Source organism: Phasianus colchicus, chromosome 2, assembly GCF_987193195.1.
Source record: "Phasianus colchicus chromosome 2, bPhaCol1.hap1.1, whole genome shotgun sequence".
Taxonomy (NCBI): Eukaryota; Metazoa; Chordata; class Aves; order Galliformes; family Phasianidae; genus Phasianus; species Phasianus colchicus.
In genome coordinates this window covers 33,804,328-33,826,950 of record NC_143437.1, presented here as the reverse complement: position 1 = coordinate 33,826,950, position 22,623 = coordinate 33,804,328, and the positions used below count along the sequence as shown (strand labels likewise).

Here is a 22,623-nt window from a genome sequence, read left to right as displayed (position 1 = left end):
ACAGCAGAGTGGTGCTCAGTAAGACCAAACTGAAAATGCATTTAGAGGTGAAACTATGAAAATCTAATGAAAGCTAGAAGGATAACTTTCAGAGATGCACAGCACAATCCAAGGGTAAAAAGTGTCTCCATTATTTTCTGATGCTGTCATAGTTTACATTATCCAAATTAAAAATAAAATATCACTATAGTTTTATAAATTTTCAGACATTAAATGTGAAAACATACACAGAGAACATCTTGCACCTCAAATACATGAATTCAAGAAGAAAGATTTACTCTAGAGCAGTAGAAAGGAGACAAAGATTTTGATGTTCCTCTCCCCTCAGTTTTCTGTAGAAAGTACTACATACAGATCATTACAAAGAAGTAACAGTCTTTGAATAGCTACTGTATGAAAACCACTATTTTGCTGCACAATATTTCATAGGCATTCCTGCTGACTACCAAGACAATCATATCATAGAATCATAGAAAGGCTTGGGTTGGAAGGGACTTCAAAGATCATCGAGCTCCAACCCCCCTGCCACCCTCCACATTCAATACCAGACCAGGCTGCCCAGGGCCCCATCCAACCTGGCTGATACCTCCAGGGATGGGGCATCCACAACCTCTCTGGGCAGTCTGTTCCAGCACCTTACCATTCTCATAGTAAAGAACTTTCCCCTGACATCCAACCTAAATCTTCCCTGCCTCAACTTAAAACCATTTCCCCTTGCCCTGCTATTATCAACCCCAGTAAAAAGTTGACTCCCCTCCTGTTTGTAGGCTCTCTTTAGGTACTGCAAGGCTGCAATGAGATCACCCCACAACCTTCTCTTCTCCAGACTGAACTAGCTCATGTTAAGTTTTTCATCCACCAGGACCCCCAGGTCTTTCTCTGCAGGGCAAATCTCAAGGACTGCTCCTCCCAGTCTGTACATATGCCCGGGCCCAAGAGAAATACAAATTTGAAGTATTTCAGATACAAGCACATGTTCTGCTATTGCCTACCATGCTAAGCAGCATGTTCCATCAAGACATGAAAGACTCATTTTTAATAAATGACCCACAAATTCTTTCTAGATGTTTTGCAATTAACAGCACAGATGAACACTTTGCTGAAGCTAGAAATTTCGAATTACTGAAAGATGACACGACAAGAATTTCAACTTCTTTACTCGTCGCTTTGTTCTTCCTGTAAGTCTGCCAGTGAACTTTTCACAACACATTAATCATAGGCAATGCTATCACCAAAAAATCTGCCTACCAAACTGTGAAATAAAAATGAAAGAAAAAGAGATAGAGCTCTGGTAGCTCTGGTATGCTGCTTAGCTGTTCACCTGCACAGTTGTAATCCTTAAGTTTGCCACACTGAAGTGTGCCCGTGCTCTTTGCCATAGTTCTGCTCTATTCAGCTTCACAGAATCACAGACAACATGAGGGATCTTTCAGCCTTTTCCAGAAAACTTCTTTAGTTCCACCATTCTACATCTAGCGGACTCCATCAAACTTTCCTTTATCACCTCTTCCTGTAGAATGACTCAGTAAAACATTTTCAAAACTAGACTTTTTTTTTGTTCTAAATGCTATCCACCTAAACAAAATGAGTTAGGGCTTGGCTAATACAACATTAGCAATTTCAGTGACATGCACATTAAAGTACCAAAAAGGCCAAGCATCAGCATGCAGAAGGCAGATTCTCAAAGCAGAGTCATTATAACTTTCTAGAGACAGATTTTAAAGGAATGGATGCCCATAAGTACTGGAGAACTGTCTCGTACAGATTCCACATCCTTCCATCAGTCTAGATCTGACAACCTCAATAAACTACAAGCACACCTTGCCACAGTCTGTTTTTTCCAAAAGATGCCATGATTTACTGTAACCACTGACGAAGCCACCAACACTGTCTTATTCATTTTGTAAAATAGAAAAAAAGAAATGGACCTTGCACCACAAAGCACCAAGCTTCTTCTGCACCCTCTGAAGTTTCAGTACTTCACAGGATTAGATTCCTTGCATCTTTCAGCACAAAGGGTTAACAATGCTGCAATAACAAACAAATATACACAGAAATCTAAGGACTATCACTCTAAATCTGTTGGTTTTTTTTCCCAGACTGACAGTACCAGTCAGATTACTTGAATAAGTTGATCTTTGCTGGCACTGTATAATAAATCAACAATCCATTCATCTTTTGGGGTTCCTCTGAGTGACAAGTAGATGTAGGACACCACTTACAGACCTGAACAGCACAGCTACTGATGAAACAATTGTTTTTAATTCCAGTCTTCCCCTTCCTGGATGAAAAGAAATTCCTTTAGACTTATAGCATCCATGAATCTTGCAACATGGCATTTTAAATGTAAAAAAAAAGCATGATTCAACACACTTACTCTGAATATAAAGAATTCAAAAATAAGATTCATGTATTCGTGTATATATGATTGATGCATTTTAGGATATTTTTAAAAAATGAGACTATTTGCCTATTTTATTCCAGTCCTGCATATTTTATTAACATTACAGAGTACTGAAACAAAGTCACTGTCAAATGCAGTATCTACTGCATTCCACCCAGTGTGACCCACCTGAGACACAGACTGCAAAGGCTGCCCAGGCAGTGCCAGCACAGTGGGTGCTACCAGCACCACACCCGCACCCTTACAATATGCAAAACCTTGCCCTTCTGAAAGCATCAGATGAGCAGTTAATAAGTACAATCCAACAACAACAACCCAGTGAATGAAAGCACTTTTGTTTGCTGGGGAAGAGCCTAATACAATTATAAAACACAATGAAACCCAAGCAAACACAATTAGGTTACTTAATTTATAATGGAAATGCATCCACACTTCTCTGGTGATTGCAGGCACTTGACTTTCAGCCACTGCTCACCAGATGAGCACAAGATGTAACACAGTATTTGATTACCAGGCTGTGCTCACCTCTCCTTGATGTACAGTTTATTCACACTTCTGATGCTGCCACAGATTGCAGGATGAAAGGGCAACCTCACATGAATTCCCTACTGCATTTTTGTAGTTGATACTGCTTTTCAGTTAATAATCCAGCTCTATAATACGTGTCATAGAAGAGGTGCTCTTTCACATGCACATCATGTAGAACTAATTTCCTGAACAAATTCTTAGGCCTTTTATTCAGTCGAACACATCAAGTGCATGATGCTTACTTGGATTTCTCTGAGTGCGTGCATATCGGACACATCACAGAGTGAAAGAAATCAATACCCACAGCAAGCAAACATGCCATTCATCATTTTGCTAACACAGTTTAGTCTTCCAATAATAAAAGTAAAGATGCTTACAACAAACTGCATTTTTAACTTGGTTGATCTGTGAGCAGTGGGTTACATGTGGTGCAGTGACCACCTTTCTTCCCACCTCCCAGCAGATGGAGAGCACCACATAGCAGCAGAGCTGCTCACGTATGTGGGCACTAGCAATGCTGGAGGGCATCTGCAGCACACCAAAAGTGACAGCACAGCTGTGGGGATAAAGGCAAAGGGTACCACAGGAGGACTTGTGCAGGGGATAACATGCCCAGGGCCTGCCAAGCTTCTGCACATCCCAAATCCAAGTCCTTGGCAAGTAACAAGAGCACCTACCCAAGGTCCAGACACCAGTATCACATGGCTCAAGCTACTCCACAGCAGCTTCCCTTCCTCTTCTCCCCTGGCCCCAGACGTCCTCTGCCATTACAGGCAGGTTGGCAGGCAAGGAGCTGTTAGTTCCCCTGCCATCTGGTCCTCTCCATACACAGGTGTAGGGTCCCACTTCACCCCTTGAGCATACACAAGAACGATGTGTAAGAAGTGTTGGAAATCCATGTTCCACAAAGTCATACAAAAATGCCCCATATTTTCCACTTGCATGCTTTACTGTGTTGAGAAAGCATATGAATTATTTTTCTAACTTAAGAGTAGCACTTGAGAGAAGTGGCATTTCAAGGGGTAGTTAGAACGTCCAAAATTTAGAATTAAAAGGCAGTAACCACAGCTAACCATTAGACTGACTTATTCAAGTGAAAACTAAGAGAGATTTTATATATGAGAAAAAAAAATATTTCCAAATACAAGCATAATCTCCTTTACAGCTGAAAACACTTCAGAAGTGGTACTGCATTGCTCAGGAAAGAAAGAAAACTTGCAGCAAAAGTTCAGACATTTGTGCTCTCACGTGAAACACCCAGTAACACAAAAGTACAGTTTGTTTAGCATACCAAATAAACCTCCCACAGCTTTAGTTTTGGCTTCTGAAATCTCATGTGTCATCCCGAATGCTGCAATTTGCAGAAATTCTTGTTACATTCAACCTTGTATTTAACACCTCAAAATGTTTCTGGATCGTTCTGCAAGCAAAAACCAGAATTCAGACAGATGAAGGAAGAGAGGATCCTTCAGCTTAGAATGAGCCTCAGTTCTGTTCAGATCTTAGCAACTGTCATCTTTACATGTGTACTACCTTCTTTTTTTGTTTAAAAATATACAGTAAGTAGGGGATAAATGTGCCATGTCATATTACTTCAGCTAACTGGGAGTTCTGTGATTTGGTTATTATTTCCCATAATTGGACTCTTCTGAAGAATCACTGGTCCAAGTAAATTTCCAAATAAAATTTTGTTGTAGTTTACAGTCACTTCTTTGTTCCGCTGTGATGTTTTCCTATAAAATTTATGTTAGATTTCGTTTTTTCTTCTTTGGCAGTTTGAAGGAATCAAGGCTGAAGCAAGGCTGGGAAAACAATAAATGAAAGACATCCATTGGATAGATTTTCATTTATTTTCATGCAGAAACTAGTCTTTCTGTTCATGCAACATTAGCAGCATCACTAAATTGTGATGAGAAAACATTTACTTTTCAAAAACTTCATGCTATTTTGTAAAGATATAATCTGTTAAAATACCACACTCACAGAATGGTGCAAGAGCACTTGTTGAAATTGAAAAGCTATCTAAAGCCACAAGTAGCAGATTCTCCTTCAGATGCACTAGGAAAAAAAAAAAAAAAAAGATAGTTTTCTTAAATTACAGCTGCTGAAAAAGCAGAGTAAACAATAATTTGCTATAACCAAGAAGAGAAACTCATAACTGAACGATGAGCTGATAACTGATGAAAAGCTTCAAATGCAATCCTTTCCAACAAAATGAAGGAACTTTTAAGAACAAGCACCTAACACTATGGACCAGAACAGGAAATAAATTTACTTTTGAATTTTATCTCTTTGTTCAACATTTACCTCTGATCCTAAGCAATGCAAGAAAGTACAAGAAAAAGTACAGAAAACCAAGAGAAGGCTTCAAAAATAATTTCAGTAGTACAAGGCCACATTCTTCCCCTTTACCCAAAACTATAATTCAGGAGAATCATTCAGCATCTCCCATAAGAGTCCTTATTTATTCTAGAGTATAAACTAGCTTTAACATAAAATACCTTCCACATTTTACACATGCATACACACATGCTACCACTCTACCAGTGAAGCTGATGAATAAAATAAATGCTACCACAAACAAAATTGACAGCTGCATGCAAGTACTGTGATTATCCCCAACTAAGAGCAATGATGCAAAACTACAGGAAAGTTTGGATCTGAAAGCACTGAAAGTTTGGATCTGAAAGTAGACAACTGCCTAGGGTTGCGTCCTAAACCTACGTGCTCTGCAAAGCTACCTGGACACTTTCCCTCAAATCAAGGCCATTTTTAGTGCTTGCCTGCAGACAGCATGCGAACATGCTTTCCAAATTTAAGGCTTAAACAAATTAACTTCAGTCACACAGCACCTCCATTACACCCTGGGATTTTAATCAAAGAAAAACGCTGAGGAAAACTACGATATTTCACAATATTAAAAGATCATATGTACAGCTTAAAAACTCGCCCCCCAAAAATTGACATGCAATACTTTGAAAGCCTTGTTTCTTGAATATGTGGTTACAAACCAATGAGGCCATATTACAAAGTATCCCACCTTCTATACTCCCTTTCAAAAATGACAAATGCATTGTCCCCACGTCAACATTACACACACACACAAAAACAGCTGTTACTTTGACATATCATACTATTATTGTGAATGTTTTCTTCCAGCTAGCATTTGCATTCTGGAACACATGGAACACACAATTTTCAGCAAAATTTAAACTTCTCTGACCCTCTCATAGAGGAATACTTTCACCAGCCTTTTTTCTTTCTTGGCTCTTTTCTCTCTTGCCCATGTTTATATTTTTAAGAGTCTCCGCAATCCTCATTTAAATATTCCCCTTATTTGCTTTTCCATTTCCAAATATGAACCAAAACATCCAAAAATCCTCTCATTCCTAATGGAACACAATCTGGAAAGCACTGAATAAAAACTGAAGGACTCCAAGCAAAGAGCTCGTACCAACATGGCACTATGGCTGGGCTCAATATGGCATACGGTCTCTTGAAGATTTCAAATTTGGCAAGGATAGAAGCCAAATTAACTTCTTTTCACCTGGTTTTACTTGTACGTTGAGAACTCACAAAAGTTAAGATACAAACACAGAATATTAGAACACAACAGCAAAGTTCATTCATGAAGTCTGTTTACTTATAAGCTGGAGAACCCAAAAGGCTAGAAAACAGAAAGAAATGCAAGCACATTTCATATCATACAGCAGAGAAAGATGATGACAAAGAGAAACATGTTGACCCATGTATGGGCACAGAACGCAGAGAAAACATCCAATTTCTTCTCTGCTCAGGGGTCATCTGAGATGAGATGTCTTGCAGTGTCCAAAGGATTCTTGTAATGAACTGCATTGATCATAAAATCTCACTACAGACTTTTCTAGTAAAACATTATCAAAATAGCTCCTGACATCAGTAACTCCACTCCCACTTCCAGTCAACCCTTTAGGACAGAATGGATTTCTACAGTGGAACTGGCCAAAATGCTGCAATGACTGATTCCAGAAAGCCTCTGCACATCTGGATTGCTTATACTCCAAAACAAATAGTCAAAGAGAGCCAGAAATCAGCTCCACATCGCTTTATCACACAGACTACTCTATGTACTCTGGTGACATCCTATGGTTAAAAGTGTAATAGATGTTTCTTCAGTTGCAATGATTAGTCACTCTAGTTTCCCTTTTCCATTTAATCAAGATTATAAAAAGTCAAAAGGAATGCCTGTACAACTACAGTGAGGCCGAGTTATTTTCAGGAAAAAAAAAAAAGTAACCATAGTTTGACAGAGCACTGTTAAAAAAAAAAAAAAAAAAAAAAAGTAACCATAATTTGACAGATTGAAGAGCACTACTACTAAGATGCCCAAATGCACTCCCCACCCATCCCAAATACCAATTTGACAGTAGGGAACAGCTGTATAATTTTCACGTTTTCCAAATTTGTTGATCTTCAAGAGAAAAGTTTTAAAAAAAAAAATCAAATTCAAGAGTGTACTTTAGTGTATTTTAGAACACAAAGTAATCACTAGCCTCAAGACAAGCCTTCCTTGTTAAGAATTAACAGTTAGACCAGGAGGGCATATAACACTGGTATTCAATCCAAAAACCTCAGCAGCACTAAGTGATACACTTCAAGATGTGCACACACTTAAATATATCTGCAAATGGCAACCTTCCCTCACAACCTGTCTTTCATTTCTGACAGTAGTCAACATCTACATAATAGATACTTTTTCCAGGTACAGAGGTTTCAGAATAATTTGGTATCCCTCACAAATTACTCCTTCTTTTAAAGACTGACCATGGCTTTTACTTGGAGAGGAAGAATCAAGGGAATGTTTTTTTTTTTTTTAATTCTGAAACTATTATTACAGGAATTCCAACATACAACATGCATACACATAGCCATTGGTTCTCCTCTTTTTCCTTACGACGTTATTTTATAGTGAACGATGAAAAAAGAAGGAACTGTAAAGCCATAATATCTGTCATGAGAGATTGTCATCTACTTACTTACTGAGGTGGCCCAGCCACAACACATCAGCACACACATTGTCATTTCGAACATTGCTACAGGTATGGAAGACGTTTAAAAGAGGAATTGATACTTCAAGGAGGTTTGAGCTAATATGAAGAATTATAAATTGATGTGCATTGACTGTTGGCTCAGCATGATTATTCAGCTAAAACTGTTGGGTTTTTTTTTGTGCATGTGTTTTTTTTGTTGTTGTTGTTGTGTTTTGTTTTTTTTTTTAAGCTCCAGAAAATATTATGTTTACATCACTATAAATCTTCAGTTAAATCTCATTTTCTTCATGGCCATGAAATGTGAGCCTTTAATCATCGTACTGTAGCTTTAGCAACGGGTCATGAGTGAAATCAGATTACTTGTTTCAGTTCAACAAGCATGGAACGAGACTTTGTAGAGTAGGGTACAAGAAAATGAGAAATATATTTTTCCCTGTTAGTAAAAGGAGAGAATGAAGGTTTATTGTGACATGCAAAAACTAGAAGAACACTACAGGTTTTGTTAACATAGAGCAGAACTGAAATGGCTTGCAAATAATAATGTTAAAATTAACAGCAATACTGTGCTGTGCAGAGTAAGAGAACTGCCAGCAGCACCTGTGTAAAAAACATGAGCCTTCAGTAATTTCTAAAGTGAACCATGTCCCAGACCAATGAAATGAGAATGTCTCTTCTTCTGTGGGAGAAGGAGAACCGAGTCTGACCCCCCAATTCATTACAAATAATAATAATTTGGAGGAAAAAGAAAGTTTAATAGGCCAAGGACTGAAGAATCAATCCCTGCCCCAGCACATATACTTTTTAAATGATTTTTCTGCATCCCCATTGTAAACCATGTCTTAGGTGACAATCTGCAGATTCATCCCAAAAGAGACAGCAGAAATTCCATCACCTACCTAACTGGGAAACTGGAAAGCTTATGTTCACGAAGCCTCAATAAACTTGGGGTAGAAACCTGGATTATTCCATTAGTTCAGTATTAATCATTCTTGTAAAACTCAGGAACTTTGAAAATGCCTGTAACTGAACTAGGAATACTAATTTGTGTTGGCAGTGTTCAAGACAGAATTACAAACAGATGCTCTAGGCTTGCCTGAAAAACTAAGGGATTTGGTGATAAAAGTCTTCTTCCGAACAATTAATGATATTGCCAAGATAAATAAATATGCATTTATCTGCTAACATTAAGTATATATAAGCTCAAAACCCTAAACCAAAGTATATATTCTATGAAAACATTAAACAGATAATAAGCTAGGCATTGCCAAGTCAATTGTTTTACGTCAGTAAAAGAATATGCTGTGGCTATTTTACAGCAAAGAGATGATGTGCTCAACAGTACCATCACATATCAAAAAACTACATGTGGGAAGAGTACCACTGAGACATGAACTCAGTAGAATACTCAAGGAAGAATGATCTCATTATCAACACATTTTCATACTATAGAAGGTGTCAAGGACATTGACTTTGAAAAGAAAATGAAAAAAAAAAACAAGAAATGCAAACATTTTCTAAAACTGGAAAGAAAAACAACTTCTAAATTCAGTACATCATTACATTTAATATGTAGAGCATTAAAATAACATTAAATGCACCCCAAACTAATCTCAAAAAGACAAATTGGTCATATTATGCTTAACTAGAATTCTTTTGAAGAAATAAACCAAAAAGCAGCTGATGTGCATTCCTGTGTGGGATCTGCATATTTTTATAAAGAAGTTACTCGTTCTTGTATCTCTTCAACTCTTAGAATTTGCTCATCGTACAAAATGCAACAACTCAGCTATGTCTTGAGGAAATCAATTAAGTTCCCAAATATTTATTTATTTTATAGTTAAACTGTTTAGGTTTCTAAGATGACAAAAACTTTATTCTTTATTTATGAAAGTATAGTTAGGGTGCATGTATCTAATCATTTATAGAGGAAACCATTTGTTGGGTAAGTCAACAGCTGCAGTAAAACCACCGACTACAGAAATTATTTAAGTGAAAGGAGGAAAACCATAAATTTCTGGGAACCAAACTGTTGTGTTCTCAAACACAGACAAAACTTACAGTGCCACACAGTGCCATCCTCTTGCTCAGCAATGGATTTCTTGTACCACTGAAGTCTTTGACATTTCTGCCAACAGTGACAGCATAGGGTGAAGGCAGTAATAGAGAAAATGATACACCTGGGTGAGTTTCCTCCAGTGAAGACACTGCAACATCCTGTGCTCATCATCACAGTGAGAGGACTAACCCCAGCAGAAATACTTGCATGTCGCATTACTAAAGCACACACGCAGGTAGCCTTTTTAAGCTTTTCATCTCATCTCATTTGTATATTATCCCATAATAACAAAATTTGGCAAGACAGGCTTCCATCAAAATAACAGTTGTGCTGTGTTTGCACGCCCTGTAGGAGCGGCACAAAACCAGTGCCCTCACTAATGTGTATAAATGACTGCCTGATGGCTGCACAGATGTTCCACTGTGTATTTGTATGGGCACTGTGGTCATTTTGGAAAGCTCTTTCCCAATCTGTCACAGAGTACCTGTTCCTAGTTTCCTGACCTGGGGAATAAGATTCACCATCACATGGCTTACTGATAATTGCCACACACTCAATCTGTTGTGAATGAAACACACGTTTTCACTGCCTCACTTTGAGGAACGGTCGTACATTAAGCAGTTGGAGAAGCGACGGTAGTATTTATGCTACTGATAAGCACTGCAATTTAATACACCTTGGAGCTTGCACTTAGGTCCTTCAATACAAGTCATGTGGCCTTTAACAAGTGATATATATTTTCCCCTCTAATGTGGCTCCAACCATACTGCCTGTGAGCACTAATTACAGAGTAATCTGTGACAGTCCAAACTCACCTTCTAAATGGTTTACAGAGAATAAATAACAAAAGGCTATGGCAAACAGAAACAGATTCCCTTAGAATCACAGTTTCTGGTTTTGAATATAACTGCTTTCTAACAAAGATGACAAGATCCTTAATCAGATAGAAGAACTGGGCATTTAACATTCACATACAAAGGGGTTGAATGCCAGGGTTGCCAAATGTAACCTTGATGGAGCAGCCAGATGATGGATGATAATGAACAATAAAAAGACATTTCAGAATTAAGATCACAGAGACAGACAATTGCTGCACATCACTACTATTTAGACATTACTCCTTTTGTGTACAATGACATACTGCGACACAGGAGTCAGCAGGTCAGCAGCACCAACTATAACACACAAAGCTGTTCTGTGCCACTCCAATATCACATAAAACCACAACAGCAACCACGTCCAGGAAATTATTCAGCATTTTGCTTTAAGACATCCTTTTGCTTAGTTTCAAAATCATAAAAGCTGTTAAAAATATATCTTGAGCTATTAGCAGCAGAAAAAGATGAGACAGTCTCACTGGTATAAAAAGAGAACTAATTTTGAAAATGAATTTAGAATACAGTAGCATTAGAAAACACTGTAAAGTGTCTGATGATATATTTTGAAGATCAGAAATATTCATGGAGGAAAATTCAGTTCTGTGATGGCACTCATTGCTGAAAAATATTGTTTAGCTTCTCTGCTTTTTAAATATCTTCATTATAACTTTTCAAACTTTGTACATTCAGGAGTTTCTGAAAACAAAAATCCATGCACAATGAACCTTTTTCAGAATATTTCACCATTTAATAAATTACTAAAGCATCAACAACTTAATTTTTGGTTCACTCAAGTATTAAAGCAAAAAATGTCCTGAATACAACAATCTCAAAAATAGAAAATAGTATGAACAATAAAATGACATTACAGCCATTTCCAGTTCTTCTGCAGCATCATCTGCTCTACCCCCACTCCACTATGACCTCAACTAGAGCTGCTGAATGCATTACAGCCATGGGGCAGCTTACCTCATAGCAAGCACTGCTTGTCTGCCTCTGCTATGCATCTGTGAGGCCCCATTTGCTGTCCTGCATCCAGATCTGGGTCACCCAGCACAAGAAAGACATGTTGAAGTGGGTCCAGAGGAGGGCCACAAAGATGATCAAAGGGCTGGAGCATCTACCCTATAAACTTAGGTTGAGGGAGTTGGGACTGTTTAGTTTGGAGAAGAGAAGGCTCTGGAGAAACCTCATTGTAGTCTTCCAGTACTTGAAGAGAGCTCATAAAATAGGTGTAGAGCGAGTTCTTACATCATTCGATGCTAACAGGACAAGAGGAATGGTTTTAAACTAGAAGAGGGAAGATTCGGGTTAGATGTCATAAGGAAATTGCTTTCTCAGAGGGCCTGGTGCTCTGCTGCCCAGAGAAGCTGTGGTGCCCCATCCCTGGAGGTGTTTAAGGCCAAGTTGCATGGGGCCCTGGGCAGCCTGAGCTGGTGGGTGGCAGCCCTGCCCATGGCAGGATGTTGGGGCTGGATGGGCTTTGAGGTCCCTTTCAACTCAAACCATACTACGATTATATACTTGAAGTTAACAAAAACACAAAGGGTTGCAGTGACACTGAGGGAAGACAGAAATCCCAGTGCTTGCTTTACCAGGATTTGCCCAGCAGCTGCGGCCTGGGCAGCAGGATGCTGACTTGCCAGAAGGAGCCCTTCACTGAAAAATCTGGAGGCATCAGCCCTGGTGAGCTAAATGGTAGCTCATGGAGGTGCAACTCCTGCCACTGTGGGATTGCAGTGATGCCTGATGTGTGTTACCAACAGCAATTGCCCCTGGTCCTGCAACTGCAAATTGAAGTGGCTGAACCTCACCTCTCCATCAGTTTCAAGAGTCACAAAACCTGACCCAAGGCTTTTAATCCTGTTTATGAAGCAGATGGCCACATAAACTTGTTTTGAAGGAAAACAAGATAGATTACATCATACATTTCACAGACTATTACACTACACCTCCCTCATCATTTAATTTTTTAGATGCTCTGTCATTCATTAACATAAAATTGGAGAGGAGAAAAAAAGAAATAAAAGTCTCATCAAGCAACCTTGACAGCCACAGTTTCCTATACCACTTATTTCAATGATGTGTTCATTACCATGTCACTATGTCCAGCAATATCATTTAAATAGCAGCGGGCATCAAAGAACTTTAAAGGCAGTGGAAAAGGGTAGGCAAGTCAGCCCCAAAGCAGGTCAGTGAAGAGGTGAGGAAAGGAGCAGGGGCAGCAGACTGCAGGCAGGTCACAGCTCAGAGCCATCAGAGCCATGGGCACTACAACAACAAAAGGGATGGGAACACACAGACAGGAAAGGGAGAGGGAGGGAGTAGCAGCACCTTGGCACAGCAAAACACCAGCAGCCCTGCTATGTCCAAATGATGAACGAGGAGAAACCAGTCTCAGACAAAGCACCCAGCTGTCTTCCTGGTTATTTTTCCTTCAAATCTGTATGAAGATTAGGATTTCACAGAAACTGACAATGAGTCTGCTGTGTGTGACAGAGCCTAAACTTTTGTCAGAAAAAATAGGTTGATGATGTCACTATCTGTCCGAGCACTGAAATGACCTGCAACTAAGTTTTCAATGAAATTAAAATAAGTACTCAAGCACAATACAAAAACTGTCTCAGAATGATTTAAAAAAGAGACAAAGATTATTTACATATATCCAGATCTGGAAGTGATCTCGTTGCATTTTTTCACATTCGGTATTTTAACTCACTGGCATGTAAGAACCTTTCTACCATTCAACCATACTTAGCCAGAAAAAGCGTATGTGTAAAAGCTATAAAAACAATTTCAAAGGCAGTCCTTTAAAACGGCCATTGAAAATGATGCACAATTTGATGCCCTCCTGCTTCTTTATCCACGTAAACACAAGACTAACAGGATAAAATTGGCTCAAAACCCAAACACCGAATGATATGACTCATTATCATCACCCGTAAATTTAGAGTTAATGAGTTCTGCATGAGTTACATGGTACAGAATAAAAACTATGTTATATTCCTTTTTTGCTACAGGGATTGTTACTACGGTAATCTTCTAGTCATACAGTATTAATCAGCTGTAAATATCAGCTGCAGGCACAGACACTCTGGCCACTAGCCCCAAAAGAAATAGACAGTTTTTTCTTTTAACTCTCAAACTATTTTTCAAGTGGAAAATGCTGTGCCTTTAGACTATAAGTTGAACTTTTTTTTGCACTGGTACCAACAAGTAGTCATTAATAGTGTAGTTTTTGTAAAAAAAAAAAAAAAAAAAAAAAATCACAGCCATCTCAATATTGATATACCTGTTTTATTTCTTCTCAAAGGATTAAAGGATTTTCCTCCTTTTTTTTAGGAAATCGTTTGGCAGCAACTCAGCCAACCCACTAAAACAAAGATTTAATATGGTGCCTCATCTCACCCAGAAGGTTGCAATTAAGGTGGGATTCCAAAGACTCACCAAATAGAGCCCTCACTATTTAAGAGTCAATACAATACAAGGCAATTTATTGGGCTTTCTAACAACAACTAATCGGCTACTTTGAGGCAAAATTAGGCAAGTTTCTAACAGTTAGTAAGCACCATGGATAAGGGTACTTTGCATAGATGTTATTTCCTTCTACTACTTCATGGCAAATTTAGGCAACAGCTACTGAAGAAAAGCAAGTCAAAGAACAAAGAGAAGAAATAAAAACAGAGAAAGAAAGTCTTAAAGACAGTATAGTTCACCACTCTTGGATCCAGTGATGTCTGGAGCCTGTGGTCTTATCTGGGTAAACATGCGTGTTTCGCATTATATAGTCTGGTTGTCTGGGACAGCCCTTCAGGGCAGCACCCTACTTGTATCAAAAAGATTCAGGAATTTCTGATGAGTCTCTGGTCATCATGGACACCCTCCTCCCTTTTCTGATCTTTATAAGCCATGAGGGGACATGAGAGGAAGTGAAGGTAAACATAAGCCCATCACTCCACCTCTGCAGAGTGAGGTTCCGTACACCTTACAAGCTTCCAACTTGGGTCCTTACGGCTCCATTCTTCCATTCTCACCATTGCTAAGCTTAGTTATTGTTTGAGTCAACAAGTTCCTTGTACAGCCCTTAAGTCTCCATTCTCCAAAGCCCCATTCTGTCTCAGACCTATGGAGACTTATTCAGAAAACACATAACTGTCTTTTGTTGTTTTTTTATTGAACAGTGATAGTATTAAGAAAGAGCACACTGAGCAGAAAGCAAAAGTTTCTGACCACTGATGCCCAACAGGTTTTTTGGAAGAATTACTTGTGAACTTAAAATCACCTTGAAGCTTATAAACGTCTTATAAGATTGTACAATCAAATCTTTCTAAAAGGGCATAGTGCACGGTGACCACTGTCAAATTAATTGTTCAATCAAGAAGCAGTAAGTAAAAGGAGTTAGCTCTGTTCTGCTCCATTGCATACAGTTACATCTTTGATAACTGCCTCATGGGAGTTTATGGATCCTCCATGACCCCTGTAGAAACTCAATTGACTTCTTCCCTGCAAATTCTATTAGAATCGGTCCCTGCATCGCTGCTCACAATAATCAAGAACAGAGAGTCTGATTTATGGATAAGCATTTCGTTTTAGTCTAACTCAATAGAATATAAAATAGATAAGGTTATGAGATGGCTGTTTAAAAAAATAGAAAAAGGAAAAAAGTCAGCTACATCCCATTCTATACCATATGCTACAAAAGAAGTTTTAAATTTAAAAAAAAAAAAATACACCAAAAAAAGCCTGGAAGTCCTTCAGGAACATGGGGAAGATGAAAGAGGAAAATGTTTTGCCTATATATTGGCCTTTTCAAAAGTACCAAGATCCGTACACAAAAGAAATCATAAATGACTAACAGTCACACTGTTATGGCATCCAAACGTTCTAAAGTTCACCTACAGCAAGAAGCATCTCTTTTACAGAATGTAAATCTTCCCAGTAGGAGCAAAACTGATGAATTTAACAAGATAGCACGTGCTGTTTACTAGTAAATTTAACAAGCTTCACAGGCTAATCCTTCTTCAGAGATCTAGCAGTCCCAATCAAGGACACAATAATTATTTTTCATTTCCTTAAAGTTATAGGCAATACTGAGCTATAAATATTTAGTACTATTCAACTACTCAGTTCAGCTTGTAATTTCAAGATGTTTGAACTGACCAAAGAACATAAAATATTTATAAGAATAACAAGACATCTCATAACAGAGAACACTGGCACAGCAAAGGCATTAATTAACCTTAGGATATTTCTTTTTTTATTATCACTTCGCTTCAAAATTTCTATAGTTTGGATCCTCCCACCAAGAAGGATCCAAGTAGTTTCAGGTATAGAAACTATTTCCATCATTATAAAAGCTGGAACAAAATCTGCTGGGAATAATTATCAAATGATGAGCAGAACAAGCTTATAGAAAATTAGCAGATTAAATTACTTAGCCTAATGTCATACTTGTGGCACAAGGGACAAAGAGGGAAAAAAATACTTTTGTTTTTTTGTGGTCATGAAAGAGTGACTGAAAGTAAACTACTAGAATATTACAAGTTTGGGAAGTTACAATAGAGGTTTAGACCTGAAGATGGGTCAGCTTAGGAACGCTTATGCTTAGGGAAAAATCCTTTATTTCAGCACACTTTGGAAACGATTTAAGTCCATACACAGATAATCGGACTTCAAAGATGAAGATAAACACATGAACCAACAGAGATTCCAACATAGAAACTCTGGAGGAATTCAGAAGCTAACACAGAACCTGAAGGGAATTTTGAGAAGTCGGTGCACCTGCAATGCAAATCTACCTGAGCTGACTGGAAGAGCCTTCCGTATGCTGACTCCCCTATCCGATGGCAGAACGCCTGTACTGATTTGTTTTGAATCCATAAAGCCTCCCTCTCCCAGCACGTGCATTAGCTACCTTGTAATTGTGTTCAGAGCAACCTACCTCCCCACTGTTACAGAAAAACCCACATACTTCAATAAGCTGGTACTTATCTTTACCGGCCCTAACTTGACCATTGAGCCAAGATGAGTCTTGCAACAAAAGCTTTCTTCACTGCAGCTTTACAAACCCAAAATTCATTTCTCAAAGTTTATCAGACCGATCTAGAACTTAGATTAAAGATGTCAAAAATGAGATTTAGATAAACACAGACTCATGGTCAGAAAGCCACACATTCTCAGAGTTTTTCTTTAAGAAATCTTAGATGAGTTTATTACCAAAATGTGCAGTTTCCATATAAATAGAAGCACACCCATCTCAAGAATTTGACATTTAGCCTTCTCGTGGTGATACAAAAAAGACAGATAGACAAACCCCATTCTAGGACATCTGACCAGGGTACTGCAGCTCATTCCTTCCTTTGGCAATACATAAAGACACTGCTCTTTGTGAAAAGCTTTTCTTGGATGAAACGCTTCTCTCCCTTTGCTCCCACTCTCAGTACATGATCTTTACAGGCATTCGCATCATGCCCACCCAAACTACACCCACCACAGCAAAGCTGCAGCACATACAGCCACTGACCTGTCCCACCCCATTCCAAGAAGCCTCCAGGGCTAATTTCTCCACCTAATGCTTCCTCTCAGCAATTTCAAGTTGTGCATCCCAGCAACTGCGTGGAACACAGAAGGGCTCTACACACCCTGATCTGGCAGAACACATCTCCACATCACAGCACTGGACCTGCTTGTGCAAACCAAGCAATTAACAAAGCCCACGTGTGCATTCCAAAAAGCAAGCCATATTCTGAGAGGAAAAAAAAATAGCTGGAAGAAAATCTATGAAAGTAATTAAAGTATGCAGGCCCTAAAGTAGAGAAGAACTTACAGAAGTCCTTACATCAGCATGTTTTTTAGTCTATGCAAGGTACATTTAGTGAGACTGAATGCGAGTGAGATTAGAATTGGAAAACAAGAAAACCTTACTTATTTTGACATCTTCATGCATCTTCACTGCATTAAGCATTCGGGTTGGATCATTCTAAACAACACTCACAGCATGTAAACACAAGGTTGCCATAGACTGGGGGTAGGGGAAATCAACTCATATTTATTTTAAATCTGTCTTGTAGAGAATACTTATGGGAGCTTATTAACCGTATTTAGGAAATACACAGCTGCCAAGCCCGTAGCATAGAAAATATTTAACATATTTGCAAAGCTGATCATTTTAATCAGGATAAAAAACACATCCTCTAAAAATAAGCTGAGATCATTTCGTAAAAAAACTGCCCAGTGTCTATAACACTATCATTATTATAATCTTTAAAAGAATATAAAATTGTTCAAGTTCTACGACTTCCCGGTGCCCTATATCAATTTATTTCGGACAGTTTATACAATGGCAGTAGCAGTAGCTGAATGTCTATAAAGAGTCTGTCATAATTTGTCACTTATTGTCACTGCCACATTTTAAATAACCATTAGAGTGATTACAAGGTTAAACCTGCCTTGTAAGGAAAAAAATCTTGCTTCGGTGAAAGAACTCTATATTACATTGATTATAAAGTCAGTCATTATGTTCTCACAGATATAGTTTTCTTAATGAAAGGAATTAAAGAAATACTAGAACTGAATAATTTCATTACCCCGGATTAACGTGCTTCACTCAAAACATGGTGATTTTTTTTTCTACTATGATGAGTGCTCCCTTGAAAGTTTCTCCACTTGTAATGACAGATTGCTTTTCATCAGAAACTACACAGTCTCAGGTCTCTTTTTTTATTGCAGAACTGTATTTGAAGTGACAGTTCCATGGCAAAAGAAATTCGGTATCAAAGTTTAAATTTCACTCTTTCAAACTAAACATATCTTAATGAACCAAAAACTACTCATGGGACTCCAAATCCATCTCTTCCCTCTAGTGGAATAACTCCCATAGTTCAGCCTAGTAAAATCATAGCATGGGGCAGCAGGGCTGCCTGTAATCTCTGAATAAATTTGCATATATTTTTCATTGGTTTCATAGAATGGCTCGGGTTGGAAGGGACCCCAAGGATCATCAAGTTCCAACCACCCTGCCACAGGCAGGGCCACCAACCTCCAGAGGTTTGAATTATTCTACAGGAGACAAAAACATAATAGTTCTAGTAGGTTTAAAACAAGATACACCTAAAAACACCTTAAAAATACCATAATCAATTCTTGGAAAGAAGGAACCATGCAGCATTAGATACGTCTGAGTTAGTTGTAAAAAGGAAACACCAATCAAAGCACAGGTTCAGGACTATTTGCACTTCAAGAAGCACAAGTCCAACATTTGACTGAAAAACCAAGGTTCAAGCTCTAACAAAATAAAACAGGGTTTCTTTTATGTTTCTTGTTTACCATTAGCTATACCTGCAGTTTCTGGATAAAAAGGGGAAAGCTTTGGCTTTTTAACCACACTATATCTGAACAAAGCAAGAATTCATCTCAGCTCGCCTCTGGGCTGCCAGCTGTTGCTGGGCCATGACTCACATCACAGTTCTTTAGCTGAAGTTTCTAACACAGTCAATTAAAAAAAAAGTCTCCTTAGGCCTCCCTACAGTTACATTGTTTGTGTAATTTCTTCATTCCTCTAATGCAATACATACTTTGAGTGTTATCATTGAAGGCCAGCAGAAACTTGCAGCTACTTCACAGAATCACAAGAGGAAGAACCTCAAGAGACTGAGTCCAACTTTCCTCCTAAAGCAGGTTCCCTATAATAGGTCACATAGGTTGGCATCCAGATGGGTCTTGAATATCACTATAGAAAGAGACTCCACAACCACTCTGAGCAATCTGTTCCAGTGCTCCCTCACCCTTACCATAATGAAGTCCATCCACATGTTAGTACCAAATTTCCTGTGTTCAAGTTACAGGCCATCACTCCTGGTCCTATTTCTGCACTCCACCTAGAAGAGCTTGGGCATATTTCAGGATGATGCAGCCTGGCTGCAGAGGGACACGCATTGGTGCGTGCAGTCCATCTTCATTTTGAGTGCTCTGCCTGCTAAATGTTCCTAGATGCTATTTCAGACAACTGGAAATCAGTGAATGAACAGAGACTAAAGCAACATTCATGCTGTTCTTCTGAAAGACGAGCTGCAGAATTGGACTTCATCTGACTTTCATCTGATTGTAAAATAACGTTGCAGGGTGAAACAAAAAAGCTTGAGTGCTAGCTGCCCACCTAGAACTTGCAATGCCCAGCACTTGATAAAATCAGCCAGCTCCCTTGGTTGTCAGCAAGCAAGCACACCAGCCTCACATAGCCCTCAGCACTCAGGTCTTTTGCATACCTGCTCTGGAGCCACACTAGTTTTAAAAAAATAATATTAGCAAATAATTGCCACGCAGCAACAAAATGTAAGAGAATACTGGCTGGAAGGTTCAACCTCTACTGCCCTACCACCAACATCCACCTCTGACATTGTGGGCCAACATCATAAAATAGGAGGCAATATTTTTGGATCAGCCCTTCTATATTTCATTTGCTTCATGAACAAGATTGGCCTTTTGTTATTTTAGCCTAGTTTCTCCTGCACTTACAGCATATAGATAATAGAAGGAGAACAATGCTCTCCCCCTTCTAACTTGCTGGTTAGCTGCATATATACCACACCAGTACTCTTACCACACATTGCTGCTTGCTTTTCTCAACAGAATAGGATTTGTTGCCTGTTACCATAGAACATATGATGCTGTATCTTATTTCTTGACGGAAAACAGTCTGAGGAGAATGTCACTGTGGGGTAAAAAATATCCCTGAAATGCAAAACAGAAGCTCAGTGGAAGCTCTACCCCTCTCTGTGCTATCCTACCAATATTTTTTCATCCAGTTTGTATGACAACCACGAAGAGAAAATAGCTAGAAATGATACTGAACTGACTTCAGCAGAAGTTAAGACAGAACTGTTGTAACGTTCAACTCCCTTAAAATACATGCATACAAGAGATCTGTCAACAGGCAGGAAAATAGCTGATAGACTTTTTTTTAATCACTTTTTTTCTACAAGTGTACATCACGCAAGCAAATAACTGTCCCACTGTTGTACTCTATAAACTTTAATTCTGAGCCATCAAAACCTTTTCACAAAAATCTGTTATCTTGGAAATGCTCACATAGACATGAACAACATAAAACATTCAGTTATTCACAGCAACTACAGCTGATATCTATAGATTTCAAGCACCACCTGTTACAACTGAACAGAAGAGATTGCAATACTACCAATTTTTTTTTTTTTTTAATAAGATCCACAATTTAGATACCTTTGAGGTCCATATTATAAGCGTATATGTAAGTTTTATGTTCCATACCACATTTTCAAAATGAAGCAGGCTTTGGTTTTAATTAAAGTGGAATCTGCACAGCTTTTTCAGAGCCAAACTCAACGTTCATGTTGTCAGTTCTTCATCATCATTCTATTTGTCATTAGCAGTTTCATTTCTTGGCTGGTAAGGTAATCACCAAAAGCATCAAGCCCCAGTAGCGACACAAAGCAAATACAGATTTCTTACACATACACACACACAGCTTCAGACTATAGCTAGCTTCTATAAAGCACTGTTGAAGAAAGCACTGTAACCAAGGACAAGATTAACCTGATCCACACTCATACTAACCCACAAAGGAGCAAGTGGACCTGGTTCAACCTCAACCACTGCTGACTGTGGGCCAACATCCTACCTGCAGTCCAGCAGGAATTGAACGCTTTTTTCATATTCTCTATTAGAAGATCATAACAGTACTTCTATACAATGAGAAAGTTATCACTTAAACAAAACTTCAGCTAAAAAGTGATTGACAAAGTTTCAAGAGAAAATTATTGAGAGCATGATGGAAGATATGCAGAGGGTACCTGATGATTGTAGCTTATTCTCTTCCATTACTGAAACCCTCACAATGCTTGGGTAGTCAGAAAGACACTGTAGTGTCTTCTGTTACCAAAAGTGGTCTAAATTTCCTTGTATCACAAAATGTTCTACAGAAAAACTCATAAGAACAAAAAATGAAGAAAATGAAAAAGCCAAGAAAAATTAACATGCCTTGAATGCATGCTGTACATAAATCAGGCTTTAACACTAAAACTTGATTTTCTAAGCATCAAAATTCAACTCCCAAGTCCAAACTTTAATCAAAAGTAATTTCAGCAAAGAAATTGTGTAATACTCCTGTGATTCTGAAAAATGCTGCAGGCATACTGCTTCAGATCTTCTGCAAATAAGAATTTACCAGGGAACAGCAAACAGGCAAAGGGGTTAAATAAAAATGTAATAGCACAATAGATGGAGATCTAAATTATTTATTATCCTTTGCTGGGAATGCAGATTTCACATGATTTCACAGTGCTGTAAGAGATGTTCTGAATTCTCAGGTACTCTAAAGTATGGTTTTCTAATTACCCACATTTGTTGGAAATGAAACAGCAAGTGTATGCATTCATTTCATGAAATCTGAGATGAAATCCTGTCATAAAGAGAAATCCAATGAAATAATGAAATAAGGCATCTTTTCTACCTTATGTCCAATTCCCATTCACTCCAACAGGCATGGATACACCTCCCTACCTTCTAAGATCAGACCTTGTGTTCACAGCAGAAGAGCTACAAACATAAAACTCACTATGCAACTGCAAACATCTCTGAAATAAAGTATAACTTCAAATTCCAGATTAGCTGATATACATGGAAGACATCAATCAAACTTACAATTGTGTGTGGAACCAACCCCTATTTTTCGCATTCCTGCTGCCTAAAAAA

The 22,623-nt window shown here is 38.4% G+C and overlaps 1 protein-coding gene across 4 annotated transcripts in view; it reads right to left on the bottom strand.

The window, feature by feature from the left end:
- SMYD3 (SET and MYND domain containing 3) overlaps positions 1–22,623 on the bottom strand; it is a 371,581-nt gene that overhangs the window by 334,458 nt on the left and 14,500 nt on the right. Inside the window, exon 1 of one of the 4 annotated variants that reach the window (XM_090135324.1) lies at positions 11,866–12,664. The exons of the other annotated variants lie outside the window; for them this stretch is intronic. Coding sequence (XP_089991450.1) covers positions 11,866–11,903 — 38 coding nt within the window. The 5' untranslated portion in view covers positions 11,904–12,664. Of the gene's footprint in view, positions 1–11,865; positions 12,665–22,623 lie in introns of those variants that run through there. 4 annotated transcript variants of the gene reach the window in all.